The sequence below is a fragment of the Hemibagrus wyckioides genome, linkage group LG04 (assembly GCF_019097595.1).
Source record: "Hemibagrus wyckioides isolate EC202008001 linkage group LG04, SWU_Hwy_1.0, whole genome shotgun sequence".
Lineage (NCBI taxonomy): Eukaryota > Metazoa > Chordata > Actinopteri > Siluriformes > Bagridae > Hemibagrus > Hemibagrus wyckioides.
The window spans coordinates 22898778-22913582 of NC_080713.1; the positions used below are offsets into that span (position 1 = coordinate 22898778).

The following is a 14805-nucleotide window of genomic DNA, read 5'->3' on the forward strand; positions in this document are numbered from 1 at the left end:
TCAAGTGTACTTGTTATTGTGTTTGCATTAGTCTTGTTTCTTGATGCAGTACTATTACACTAGTGCACTCCCTGAGTGGGTTTCAGCAGAATCTTTAGAGTGCTTTCTTGGTGCTTTGACAAATTTGCTGCATTTTCTCGACATGGTAAGCTTCTAGCCTTTGCATATTTGGCAAAGGAATGTTGTTTGCACTATGCTTGTGGCGGAAAATCCAGCAGTTCCATATAACTGATGCTGAATTTTAAGGAAGTAACTCTTCAATGCTGCTATGTTGGGAGACAAAACAAGGTGGATACATAGCACAAGGTGTCTTTATTGGTTTGTTGTGTGTCTATCTGAGTGTATATGATCTTGTCTGAATATACTAGTAAAAGAAGTGTGGATTTTAAAAGAACATTGTGTGCCATGTTTTTAGCATAACTGACAAAAATGTAATTTAGTATTGCAGTAGTCACATTCTCTCTATAAATATATTTTTAATACATTCTATTTGTTCCCTTCTGAGTGTGTGTGTGTGTGTGTGTCTCGAAACAAACAAAAACTTAGGGGAGTTAGAACAAGAGGAAGCTAAGTATCAGTGTAGAATTTACATATGGTTTCCAAACTCTTGCAAACTCTACAATACTGTACGTTTATACGGTCATGCCAGTAAAGCTTGTTGAAATTGATGTAGCTCCATGACACTATCTTCATCTGTATCTGTATTGACAGATTGACATTTTATCCGGTAGTGTACTGTGTTAAAATTCCAGTCCTTTGTTAGTTTTAAAAGTTAAAGTGGTCTATGAAAAGTTTTATGGATCATTTTGCTCATGATTCATGTATCAGCCTGAACCCGCCCATACAAATCTAAAATATTTTCTTAACCCACATCCACACTGATCCAGACTATGAGTCAAACCATGCCACACTAATGGTGAAGCAGTGAAACTCTGAATGACAACGTGCTTCCACATATGGCTGCTACGCATAAGTCTGGAGGCGCCATTTCAAAAGCCAATGTTTGCTGCTGAGATACAATTGTGATCTGTGGTACTCACATTATCCAACACACTTCTGGCCAAAAATAGAATCTGATTTAATCTACCCCACTTAGCATCCTCATGTGGGCTTGGAGAGAGCTGTCATCAGCCTCAAGAGATTGTAGGTATATTTGGAGACCCTTTGTAACTCAAACGTTGCTTGAAATACCAATACCTTTACCATACCTTTCATGTATATTTGCATTCTTACAATTATATCTAAATGTTATACTAAAAACTTCATATTGGTTACAGGGAAATACAGTTTATGTCTTATAATTAAGAAATAAAGTGCTGCAAGGCACTCTTATAAGAAAATAGTCAACAACAGTGTGATGTGATGTAGCCTGTGAAGCAGAGTTACTGTTATCACCCTGAAGTTGATTATGATTATGGCATACCCTGTTGTGTTTTATTCATTTAATAACACAGCAGTGCAGTATTTTTTTTTTTCATTTATTAATGAAAATTAAGAAATTGCGCATTCATTGTTATGTTTTATGTTGTGGAACACCCGTGATATAGCGGTTATTGTCATGAAAGTTGTGTGGAGATAGATGCAAATTCAGTAAAACTATTTAAGGGAAATAAAAGCAAATAAATCCAAATCAGCAGGCAAGCTAAAGGTCAAGAAGGTCCCTCATTTTCCTGGTGTGGGCTCCAGCTGTGAAGCAGGTGATTTAGTAAGACAGTGAAGTTGATGAGAATTGAGGGTGAGCTTGTCGCAACCTTCAGTGCCATGTTGTTCCGTTTATTGCCTGTGCCGCAGTCATTGCACACTCAAGGGCGAATTCTGCCAGGAGTCCTGGTGATGGTCAGGAGACACTCCCTGGCCTCTCTGCCCTCCGGTGAACAGCACAGCAACCCATTTGCAGGAGTTGGTAGGCTTGCCCTCTTATTCCCACACCGCCGTAGCCCACTTCAAAGCCTTACTAATAAGTAGGTTCAGGAAGCGTGAAATCTTCTCTGACTCAGACATTCTTTCATGGTTGGCAAAATACAGAGAACATTGCAGTAAACACCTCTTTCAAAGAAATGCAAGATTCTCCAATATCGGCATCAGAGGGTGGGCTGTTGCTTGTTGTGGTGCAGAGAAGACTTGAAGATTAATCTTTGCTTCAAAGTCTGTCTACTTTTGCCACTGCTTTACTATAAGTTGTCCATGAGCTATGATGTTTTTGACACCAGTCTGGCTCTCCTCCGGCATCCATGTTACCTGATTTTTAGAAACCAGAAGGTCCTGAAATATACTGAGTTAAAAAGAACTCTCACCTGAGACTCCTTGCATAAATGTTAAATATGTCTGCTTATAGAAAATTTAATCATATCAATGATTAGATTCTTTTTTGTTAAATAAAAACATTTTCAACTTTTTTTTTTCTTTTATGTAGGTTATGTACTGTAGATCATTTGCCATACAATTCCCTGTGAATAAGCTGATTATATAAGAATGATGATTATATTGGCTGAGTACATTATATAAGAATATCATTTGAATTACAGCTGACACTATTGTCAGAGCAATGCTGTTATGGAAAATTTATTAACATCTTTTGACTAATGAAATTTGAGACTTCAGCATTGCTGTATAAATTATACTAAATAGCATTTAGCAAGAGGCAATTCTAGACCATACAAACATAGATTATATCAAGCAACTGTGTGTGTGTATGTTTGTGTGTGTGTGAGTGTTTCTCCTGTTTGTATGTTTATACTTCTTCGTGCTTAGTGCAGTAATGTGATCATCATTGTATACTATGCAGTTGTAATGAGACGAGTGTTTGGAAAGAGCAGGAGGTATGTGCTGCTAATTCATCAATAATAAGTGTGCTTGATGGAAGAGACTGAGCGCAGGTCAAGCAGGCTAGTCTAGTGTCATGGGCATGAACCCCATATCATGAATCTGATACAGGTAGGGAATATGTTTAAATGTTTAGGCCACCCAGGGAGGTTTTCTTGTTTCCAATGTTTTGCAAGCAGTGTTCAAGTTTACATTGTTGGTACCAGTAGATGGATGTGTAATGATTGTAACTAGCTATTACAAAAATATTAGCATAGTAAAGTACAAGCGTAGAAGAGTTCATGCAAGTGTGAATAGTTCACTACATGGAAAGTCTTATCTTTGACCATCAAGTCTTATAAAAGCTGATGCGTTAATGAATACATTAACGGCTGGCAACTTTTGGAATTGTGTTCAGTTACACAGATTTGCATGAAGTTAAGATACCTTACAAGCTTTCAAAGGCTGCATGTGATACGAGCAAGCGTATCCTTTTAAAACCTAATTGGTACATATTTTAACTCAGACATTCAGTTTGACAGAGATTCATTTTAGAGATTCTATTAAAAAATAAATGACTACAATGGATTTCACAAATGATTTGGTGAACCACCAGTAGGAAGGAATATGCTGTCCTGCTCTCTCTCACTCTCTCTCTCACTCTCTCTCTCTCTCTCTCTCTCTATACACTGTGGGGCTCAAATTTTCTCAGAAATTTGGCAGACCTTATTGTCTACCAAGGTAACTGACTAACTCGCTATTAAAATACTTGAAATAAATTTAGGCAAGTGTGTCATACATTCATTCACTGATGTATCATCAGTACCCACTTTATCCTGGTCAGGGACATGGTAGATCTACAGCATTTCACAGAACACAAGGCACAAGGAATACAACATGGAGCCAGTCCACTGCAGCACATGTCACATTTAGAGGCAATTTACATGAGCCAATTCACTTACTGGCTTGTTTTTGGATGGCAGTAAAAAACCCACACAGACACAAAGAGCACATGTGAAACTCAGAAAGTAATTGGAGCTCAAGACCGAATGCTGAACCCTGGGCACCAACACTACCTTATGTGCCACTTTGCCTCATCTAGATCAGGTTATTTTGTGCCCTGTTCAGACAGGATTTAATTTACATGAGGATAAGGTGGTTTTATTTCTGTGACATGCATTATTATCTATCTTTTTTGGCAACTCAGTAGCTGATCATTTTAGTCCTGTTTATATAGACACTTCTGAGATTTGGCAAGCATATGGTTCTTTTTGCTTTTTCCTAAATGAAACAAAAATGCTTATTAATGAGTTTCGTACTCTTATAACTTGGCATATGTTATAACACTTTCAAATCACCCAAACTCACCTACGTTAATGTAATTGCTGTACAATAGGAAAATATGCAATAATAATAATTATTATTGCAGCACTTCTAGTCTTTTTCAATTAGTTAATGAGTTTGGCATCAGTATTCTGTGTGATGTGCTTGCCATTTTTCCCTGTTAAAGTCCATTTCAAACATCTTCCCGCTTGGGCCATGACAATGATTTCAGTATGTTCTTTTGTCAAAGGCATTCTTTAAACTTATCTGAATATATATATATATATATATATATATATATATATATATATATATATATATATATATATATATGTCCCCTTTGGCACACTAAAAAAGTTAATATAACTCTTTCTGTTCATATATCGCTGTTTGTCAGAATATTGGAAATGTGTTATCTTAAAAACCTCAGCGCTTATTCTCTGCTTATTTCAGATTAGTAGGTCAAGACTCTCTATTATCATTAGGCCTGATTTATAGAGAAAGCGCTACTGTGGGGGCTGATGAAAATGTACTTTATTAGCCAGCTACATCCGTTGCCAGTTGCTGCTGCCAGAAAATCAATAATGGTCCAGGCATACAGTACTTCTGAAACAGCACAGCCTCTGCTCTATAGTACAATGCAGATTTTATTCTACCAATCAAATGTTATTCAGTAGAAATCCGCTCCAGTTCAGTTGTTCGGTTTACTGATGAAAGGGCCCTAATGCACTGTAGGTAGCTTCTTTATCTGTCTCAAAGATGCCGTAAGGTGTCTGAGAACAGCATGAAAAGGCAATGCATGTTAAATGTACTCTTAGGGAGAGTTACGCTTCTTTTATAACTATCAAAGACAGCTGTTGGTACCCATTCATATGCTAAGTCACTCAGAGAAGATTGAAGCTTTGAACACTAGCCGAGCAAGAGGAAAAAGAGGGACGGTAATTCTAATGAATCTCAGCGACATGAATTACTGCTGTAAGTGCTTGTCTGTCTCAACAGATGCATAGCAGTAGTCAATTTTACAGAAAGAGATTTAGAGTTTTCTAATTCAGCAGTTTATAATATAATAAATGAGACCCATTTGAAAATAAATAAATAAATAATAAATAAGGAATAGAATTGCCAATGTCTCTTAATAGCTGACTGTCTCTCCATTATTTAAATAACTGCAAGAGTTTTAAAAGATATCGTCCACTTGCTCTATATCTCCAAACAGTTCAATAAGCTTTAACATTTTTAGAATTTGCTGATGAATCTGCTGAAAATAAACTAAACTGTATGTAGCTGGAATACTCTCTGCACCATTAAAAACTATTAAACTCACATAAACCAAGCCTAATGTAAAAAAGGGACCCCCACAGTGTCATTGTTCATCTGAATAAACCAACCAGTTGTCTTAAATTTATCTAGGATGTGTTCTGTCAAATATTTACCCATTTTATTTTTGGCAGGCCTATCGCTCTTTATGCCCTGTCCGGTATTACAAGTGGCATTATTCCAAACCAACTTGCTAGAAACAAATGGGACACAGGAAATACTGACTAATAATGCATCCTGGGATAATAATGCTACTTAGCCTGAATACTAAGGATGTGAACAGCAGATGGTCAGACGATAGACAGTAATGACAATGTTTGAACTGACTCATTGTTGTGGAGATGCTTTGTTTTGTGTGTGTGTGTGTGTGTGTGTGTGTGTGTGTGGTCAATGCCATCTATAACTCAGCCATCAGTTTGCTAGAGCACACTATGGCCTATAGACATGGCCGTCCCAGACTATGTTTCCCAGAATCCATCACAGCTAACACATTCTCAGTCTCCAGACTTCCTCACAGTTCCTCCAGATCAATTCCTCCAAACCAATCACACACACACACACACACACTTAAAAGCACATGGTGAAATAATGCTCAGCTGGCCAAATAATGCTCTGGTTGATCACCTGACCCTTTTGTAACTGGCTGATTGTTTATTAAACTGATTCTATTGCATTTATATCCATTTGCCATCCTGTTATGGCAAATTGTGTGTGTGTGTGTGTGTGGAGGGGGTTGGCTTGTAAGTGTACATATCCTAAGACCCCTGAGAATGTATAATGTTTTCCATTAAGAAGTAACACAAACATCATCATATTATTGTTTAGCATATTAGGATATTTTTTTTTGTCACACACTGTTTTCATGTTACCTTTTTCTCTGTGGCACTGAGCTCTACACTTTTTGTTGAGTAAAAATGAGTTTATGAGTAAAAATGGCTCACACAGAATTGCTAAATGAATCTGTAAATAGTTAAGATAATGGAATGCAATCAAAATGGTTAAGCATTCGCTGGTCATGTTAGCCTGATGAATAATTATGTCTAGGGAACTGTGTCTTGATCACCCCGTTCTCCATTAATGATACATTTTACATTGTTATTCTGCTTTGTGCTTGTCAATGTAACCCATTCACTTTCTGCACTGTTCTCTGCTGTCGTCAGATTCTTTGTAGCTAAATTGAATTGTATTGATCCACTCTTAAACTATGGATAAATTATTGAGCACCCTGCTACTTTCAAAAATCACAGAAATAATTAACTGGCTAATGGACCTAAAGTTCAGACAGTGAACAGTGCAAAAGTCATGCTGCACTCCAGAAAAAGGAAATTTAAACCTGTTTGTTACAGAGCCTTGTCACTGGAGTGTCTAATTGCACCTGAGACAAAATAGCATTGTCGAACATAATCAAATGACAGCTAGACTTTTTTTTTTTTTTCACTGCTATGGCTCAACATATTACCTTCCCTAAATTGCTGATTTTATTTCCATAATGTTGTTTAGCAACATTCTAAAGGATAACCAATTGCTACATTAACAGCTTAGCCATTATATTACATGGCTTATTAATTATATGTTAATTCTCCAGAAATAGGGGGTTGATATTGGCTATATAAGTTATTCTATCTTGCCTTTTTATTGTTATAAAGAGTCACTCACTATATTTCTATGCCTGAACAACAGTCATAACAATTGTATTCTATAAATGTTCGAAGACATATAACTACATTTGATAGATAATATTTAGCATTTGCTATGTTAATATTTAAACATTAGAATGATACTAATTTTGTTCATCTAAATTAACTAAATATAAATCTAAATGATTGTTATTTATTTATACAGGGAGACTGGCTATGTTTGAACTGCCAGACTCAGAGAGCCCTATCTGGTAACCTGGGAGACATGGGACAAATTCCTAGACCATTAACTACATCTGTAACAGAATCAGCAGCTTTACCCAAAACCCAAACAATCAAAATATCAGATGATGTACAGGCCACTGAAATCCCTGAGACTACTGTCCTTAAACCTACAACTGAGGAACAAAAAGTGGCCTCAAATATACAACCTGTGGAATCTGTTGCTGCTGCTCCTGCTTCTATACAGACTACAGATAATACACCAATTAAAGCTGCTGATAAAACAGATGAGTTGAGACATGCACCTCCAGAATCTACAGTGAGAGAGGAGAAATTGACTCCTGAAAGAATTCTACAGGATGTATGCTCTCCTACAGTAGAGATGCTTCAGATACAATCAGAAACACCACCTACTGAAGCTGTCATTACAACACTTGAGTTAAAAAGTGAAATCGTACAACCAATGGTCGGGACAAAAGATGAACCAACACAGGCTGTGGACTCTCCAAACATAACGAAGCCTCCTCCTGTTGAAGCATCACTTGAATTTAAGGAGACTTGTGAACTAACATCTATGGTAATGTACAAAACCCATTTACCCATTTTAAAAATACAAATATTTATTAACTAACGCAAACATTTTTTACAGGCAGCTAAACTGGAAGAAGATTCTGCATTTCCAGAAAAACCTATCCATAATGAAGATCCTGTAATTCAGTTAAAGATTACTCCTACTACACCCAGTGAACCAGAAACCATAGCACTATCAGTATCAGAGGCAAAGGATAAATCAAACAACTTGAAGGTTGATAAAAAAGACCCAGAGGGATATAATATATTCCCAGTTTCACCTGAATCATACAGTTCATCTGAGGAAGAGCTTAAGGAGATTCAGAGGGCTAGCAAGTATCTTTTTAAGGAAACTGCGGCAGAACTGGCTCATATGAAAGAAACAGTGTTTACAAAGCATTATTCTGATTCTGGAGATGAAGAGTTTGTACAGACACAGCTAAAGCAAACAAGTGCAGATAAGGATTTGTCACCAACTCATCACCAAAGTCTTATCACAAAACAGATCAGAGAAAAAGTCAGTGATGCAGATAATGAAAGTACTGACTATGAAGCTGAAAGGACCATAAAGCAACTTGATGTGCTTGAAGAAAGTGCTGATAGTTGTCTTTTGTCTCAAGAACAAGAAGGCCAAGTAATGGAGGCCAGTCCTGTCTATAAAACAGTAAAAACACTTTTCCTGAATGATAATGAAAAGGAAGAAATCATAGACCCTAACAGCGCAAGCACTATTTCTGTACAACATAATGTTCCTGTGAGTCAGATTTCAGAAGAAGAGAGTATAGCTGAAGATATATCTAAAGACGGTGGATCATCCAGTATGCAAGCCTCGCACATCACATCAGGAACCACATCACCTACATCACTGTCCTCACTTGGTGAAGAAAGTGATAGCAGTCCATGTCTCAAGAAGGAGAGTTTAGAGGGCAAGCAGCAACGGAAAGTTAAGCATAGGCAAGGTCAACTCCTTCAAACTATAGCAGACTCCTCTGAGGATGAAGAGATCCTAGAGGAAGGAGATCAACTTATAGAACAGGAAACTGATCAAAAGCAGTTCAAAAAGTCTTACAAAAAATCCAATAAAAAAGAGAAATTGCTTGATCATTCACCAAATAATCACTCTGAGAAAGAGTGCATATCTCAAACTGATGAACTATTGCCAGTTTCAGACATAAAATCATATGAGACATTTTATTACTCAAACATATCACCAAGTACAGAATCTGAACAAGAAGATGTTGTAAGCCACCGCCTGTCAACAATGGATGCAATGCATGATGTTGGTGAAAAGCAATTAAAGAGTGCAGATGAGGCATATGAAGAAATGATGCAGAAAGCCCAAAAACTTAAGGCTATGACAAAGAAAATCACTCCCCCTGATATTGAGCCACTGTATGGGGGCATGCTGATAGAGGACTATGTTTACGAGTCACTAGTGGAAGAACCAGCACAGGCTATAGCAATTGATCCTAATACTACTGCAGATGAGTATTTGACAAATGTTGCTGTTCCAGAAACAATAAGAAAGCTTAGAACACCAGAGGAGGCCTATGAGGAGATGCAGAAAAATAGAGAACTCATGCTAAAAGATCAAGCATTTGAACATGTACAGGTAAACAAATCAGCTTCTTACAGAGATCCCACTGTAACTGACACTTGTTATGTAAATATATCTGAAAACTATGAGTTTATACAAAGCCAAGATGAAAATTGGCAGTGGTATGCTGAAACAGCAAGTGATGAACTGCTGAACAGGGAAAAAGAAATTATGACACCAGGAACAAGTCCTTCACAATCAACACCTCTATCACCGGTATCACCTTTGTCTTCATCTGAGCCTTTAGATGATTCCGCTGAAGTAATACAAATTCCCTCAAGTGGGGAAGAGGATGATGACAAGAATGAATTTGCAGCTGAACCTATTGAGTGTGCTATGGAGGCAACATCTCTACAAGATCAGACTGTTAAAAACGTTCTCTATCCTATTCCTGACCTTAAAATTACTCAGTGTTCATCTGGTGAAGAGGAGGCTGAGGATGAAGAGAGCATCACACAAGAGCATGAAATTGTTATCATTAATGGTATTGCTCAGTGTGATGACAGATCAGAAGGAGATTTCGAATTTATAGACTCTTTAGTAGAGGCACAGTCAATAGAGTCTGACCCTATATCTGTTGTGTCTGAAGCTCCTCTATCAAAATCACCATTTGAACATTTGTCCTTTGCTTCTTGGGATTCACAAGCATCTCCTTTGTCTCCACCAAGTACATCATTCGATTTATCATTTTCCTCATGCCTTATAGATCAGACTGCAGTGCAAGACTCCATTCCACCACAAACCTGTGGTGCTGAAAGTTCTCATGAAACTCTTGAATCTGACTTTGCACAAGTTATAATTTCAGTGGCAGACTCAAAGCCAGCACCTCAAATTTCAGTGCAACCTGCTCCTTTAAGTGAAATTTCTAATGAAGAATTTGTTTGCTTCTCCCAAGTTGCTGGATCTACCCAACAAACCATACAAGACTCAACAACTCCATGGCTACCTGGGATGCCTGCTACTAAACCAACACTAGGTTCATCCACAACAGATACTGCTGTTTCTGAATCACCAGTGACTCCAGAACCAATACAAGCTTCTCAGCCAGCTGATGTCTTAATTTCTAAACCTCCACTAACCCCCAAACCATTTTTCACATCAGAGCATACAACAGATGCAATTATTGTTACAATACAAGATGGAGTATCAAAGATTGATTCAATTATACAAACAGCACCAACAAATACTGTAGATTATTCTACTCTTCTGTCAACATATACAGTAGCTTCAGAGTCTACACATGAGCAAATTACAGTTCCTGTCTCAAGTGAATCAGTGGGTCCCACCTCAGCATTAGCTACAGTGCCTTTCATTCCAGATTCCACCACTGCACCAGCTTTTGTGTCACAAGCCCCAATTACACATATAACTTCAACTCCTTTTGTGTCTGAGATTGTGTTTCCTACATCAGAGTGTCCAGTTCAAGTACCAGCTTTAGATCCCACTCCAAGATATACTGGAAGAGAACATGCATCACCTGCCACTGTTCTAGAGCCTGTTCCATTCATTGTTGAAATGCCAGAGTTAATGTCTTCAATTTCAAAGTATCCAATTCATAGTACAGGCATAATATCTACTCTAGCACAGACTCCAGCTTTAGGCAGTACCTTAACCACAGATAAAGGGCATGTTTCTGCCCTAACTGCAGTATCAACATGCTGCTCAACAGACACTCTCTCTAAAGTTCAGAGCATATCTTTTGCTCCATGTATTCCTTCCTCATCTGTGGAACAGGGCTATATTTGTTCAACCATTTCAGAGTCAACAAAACCAAGTACTCCAGTTGATTCTTCCATACAACACCCGCACGTTTTACATACTATTCCTTCTGCTGATATGACAACTTTGACTCCAGCTATTAAAATTCCTATTCCTTGTATAGATGAAGACAAATCACTTGTGGAAGCAACAGCAGCCCATGAACACCCTGCTGCAGTTTTCCAAACATGCCATTCAGTAGAGCTTGCAGACACAACTATAGCCTTTGTAACTTCATCTTCTCAACCAACTGAGTCAATATTTGTGGACACAAAGCCAAAGGCAGGAAATTTTCAACCTGTAGTAGATGGCTCTCAGATTGTGCCAGGTGTTGAAAATATACCTATGATAAAACAAGAGACACACAATACCATTACTAATACAATGGCAACTGTTCATCAAGTTAGAAGTCCCCCTGTTGTTGTAAGTGTATCCCATGTTATCAGTTCAGATGTTTCTCCTCATGTGGTACTGAATGCTAGCTTGCCTAGTGACTTAGCTTTTGTGTCAACTCAATTTGAACCTCAAGTGACTATCTCAAGAGAAAGAGCAGATAAGCCAGTCATTGAATTTCCACCACCACCTGCAGCTTCGCCACCAGCCCTACCACCTGGTAGTTTACCTAATGCACCTTTTATCCAACAGTCAGTGGTATCTGTCAGCAGTATAGCCAGTCATACACCTATGGCATCAGAAAAACAAGTTGCATCCACCATACACAAGTCACCACCCCCAGTCCCACCAAAGCCATTTACTCTTCCAGGTGGTCTAGTGTTCAGTCATAAAGCTGCCAAATCTGCAGTTGGCCATGCTGCAACTTTACCCAGAACAAGAGAACCTCCCAAGGCCCTTACGTTGTCCTTGACTGCGCCCACTGACATCAAACACAGTATTTCATCTCCAAAATCTCCACTGTCACCTAGATTTGCTAAAACTCTTGAGACATACGTAGTTATAACATTGCCATCAGAACCAGGATCACCAGTGGAAGGTGTTACAACTCAAGCTCCAGTACATAGACAATCTCTACCAACTCCTAAGTCGCAGGGTCTTGTTATTGACTCAACAGTGTATACTACACCTGTGATGTGTGCACCACTGACCATGATTTCACATCCTGGAGTAGCTACTCCACCAACATTAGTATCTGCCCCTATTTTGACAGCGCCAATTATTCCTGGACAAACCAGTGAATCTGCCAGTGATTCTTCTACAAACAAGAAACCAATAAATAGTGCATCTACTATGATTTCAACAACAGATTTGACAGTTGTTCCAGCATCAAATACAATTTCAGTAGCAACAAGCCTTGCCTTTGTTCCTGAAATAGACACAGTTATACAACCCATCAAAAAGGAAACTTGTGAGCAAAAATGCATTTACTCAGTACCCCCAGTGTGCACAACAATATATCCTTCACCAACATTGGTTTCCATACCTACTGTAACATCACCAGCTGTAGCTAAAATTCCAGACGTGACTATAGAACCAAAATTAAAAACGGTGTCTCCAGTGATCTCAGTGCCGGTATCAAGTACGGTTACATTACCATATTCAGTAGCACCAAGCCCTGCTTTTGTGCGTCAAATAGAGACCAATGCAGTAGTACCAATAAAAAATGAAATTTATGAGGACAAATCCATTTACTCAGAAACAGTGATTCCTGTTACATCACCAGATACATTGCTTACAGTATCAGTTGTGGCTGAAATTCCATCCATGACCATAGAACCAAAAACATTAAGCTCAGCTACAGAAGTAAGTGCCACTTATCCTTCAGCTCCACAAAACAATTCTCAGTCAGTGGTACCTGCATCATTACTAATACAAGAAATACCTGTAGAGTTAACACCAAAAGCTTTTACAGTAGACATTACTCCAGAAACTTTAAGAGAACCTTCAGCTTCACATGATGTCATGCAAGGACTTGAGAGGCAAATGATTCAGCCAGGTTATCCTGCTTCTATAACAACGACAAAACTGCCATTAACCACAGATAATCTTGGAGTACAACTGCTGGAAATTGAAGAAGAGGCTAAATCCACAGAAGGTCCATCCTCTGACCAGATTCTACAGCAGCAAGTATTTTTTGAATCACAACAAATGGTTCCATCAGTGTCTGCATCAACATATATACCAACTGCACCAGTAACATTTGCTCAATTCAAAAAATCACTTGATAATCAAGAAATACATGGTACTGATAAAGTCTTGTCTAGCATGAGCCAACTGTACTCTACAATTGCAGCAACTGAACAACACCAGTATGCATTACCTAATCTTTTGGCACAAGTTGTCACAACTGAAGTTCAGAGAACTACTACAGTATCAGTCGTTCAAGAAAGAATACCTCTAGAACCTATTTCAGATCCTAACTGCAGACAAGCAACACCTAAGCCAAGTGGAAAAACACATTGCATTGATGATGTTATAGATCTCACAACATTAAAGGTCAGTGTTTCAATGACTGACAAAGGACTGGATCTGACAGCCCCTGAGTCAAATCTACAATCTTTCTTAAACGATTCAAGTAGTCGACAGATAACTGCTGTGCAGCCAGAAATTGTAAACCTAAGTGCTGAGATAACTCCTGCTACTACACTCTCTGTTGTGACAAACAGCATCACCGTTGTTACCTGCACTGCAGCATTCACATACAACAATAACATTACAACTGACACACACCCCAACTTACAAAGTGTTACGTCGGTGCCTGTGCCACTTAAAGCATACAAACCATTTGAACCCCTGGCACAAATAGTTTATAGACCAGTGAATTCACAACCAAAACCAGCAACCAATACAGAGATTCCCATTAACCTATCATGTGGGCCTGCTGAAATCACTGCACCTTTATCCTTACCAGTCACAATGGCCCCAATAACCTGCACACCTTCCAGTGTACCTATTCATATTGGGCCTTCTGCAGCTGGAGCTATTGATCTTACAATATCAAAGCCAAAGCAAACTATGCTGGCTCTTACTGCATCCACTGGGGTGGTTACAAGTGTGGTTGAAGAAGATGTTGCACCTGTAGATCTGACAGCAGGACGGCGAACAGTGTGCTGTGACATCCTATATAGACTTCCATTCACAGGAAGCTGCAGAACACAACCTCCAGTGACCACAACAGATAAACAGCCTGACTTAAGAAATTATGATCAACATCATGCCACAACCCTAGGACTTGAGGATCTTAGTAATATCAAAACGTTAGGGTTTGGCAGTAATGACAAACAAACTGATTTGGTCACAAAAAATGGATTTGTCAGCCAATATGATGCACCAAATGGGGCAATCGACCTGACATCAGCAAAAATGCCAAGAGGTCAGTATTATATTGCATGTATATTATGGTATTTTTTATTGTAATTTTGTGTCATGTTTCCTATTTTTCTTGAGTTATTAAATATATGAATAAGCTCTGATTATTTTTATTCATTTGTTCTTTTTCTTTTTTTATACAGATGCATGCATGTGCCTTCGTGTTCTCCCTCAGTGTTTTGGCTTTGCATCATGCTAGTATGACAAGTGTGATTTATGCATGCTCGCTGGTTTTCTCCTTGTAGTCATTTTCAC

At 38.4% G+C, this 14805-nt stretch overlaps 1 protein-coding gene across 5 annotated transcripts in view; it reads left to right on the top strand.

Annotated features, from left to right (window-relative positions):
- Positions 1–14805, top strand: part of pclob (piccolo presynaptic cytomatrix protein b) — a 72494-nt gene that overhangs the window by 28656 nt on the left and 29033 nt on the right. For all 5 annotated transcript variants that reach the window (XM_058387987.1, XM_058387986.1, XM_058387989.1 and 2 more), the window contains exons 16-17: positions 7285–7878; positions 7951–14554. In XM_058387987.1, coding sequence (XP_058243970.1) covers positions 7285–7878; positions 7951–14554 — 7198 coding nt within the window. The remainder of the gene's footprint in view (positions 1–7284; positions 7879–7950; positions 14555–14805) is intronic.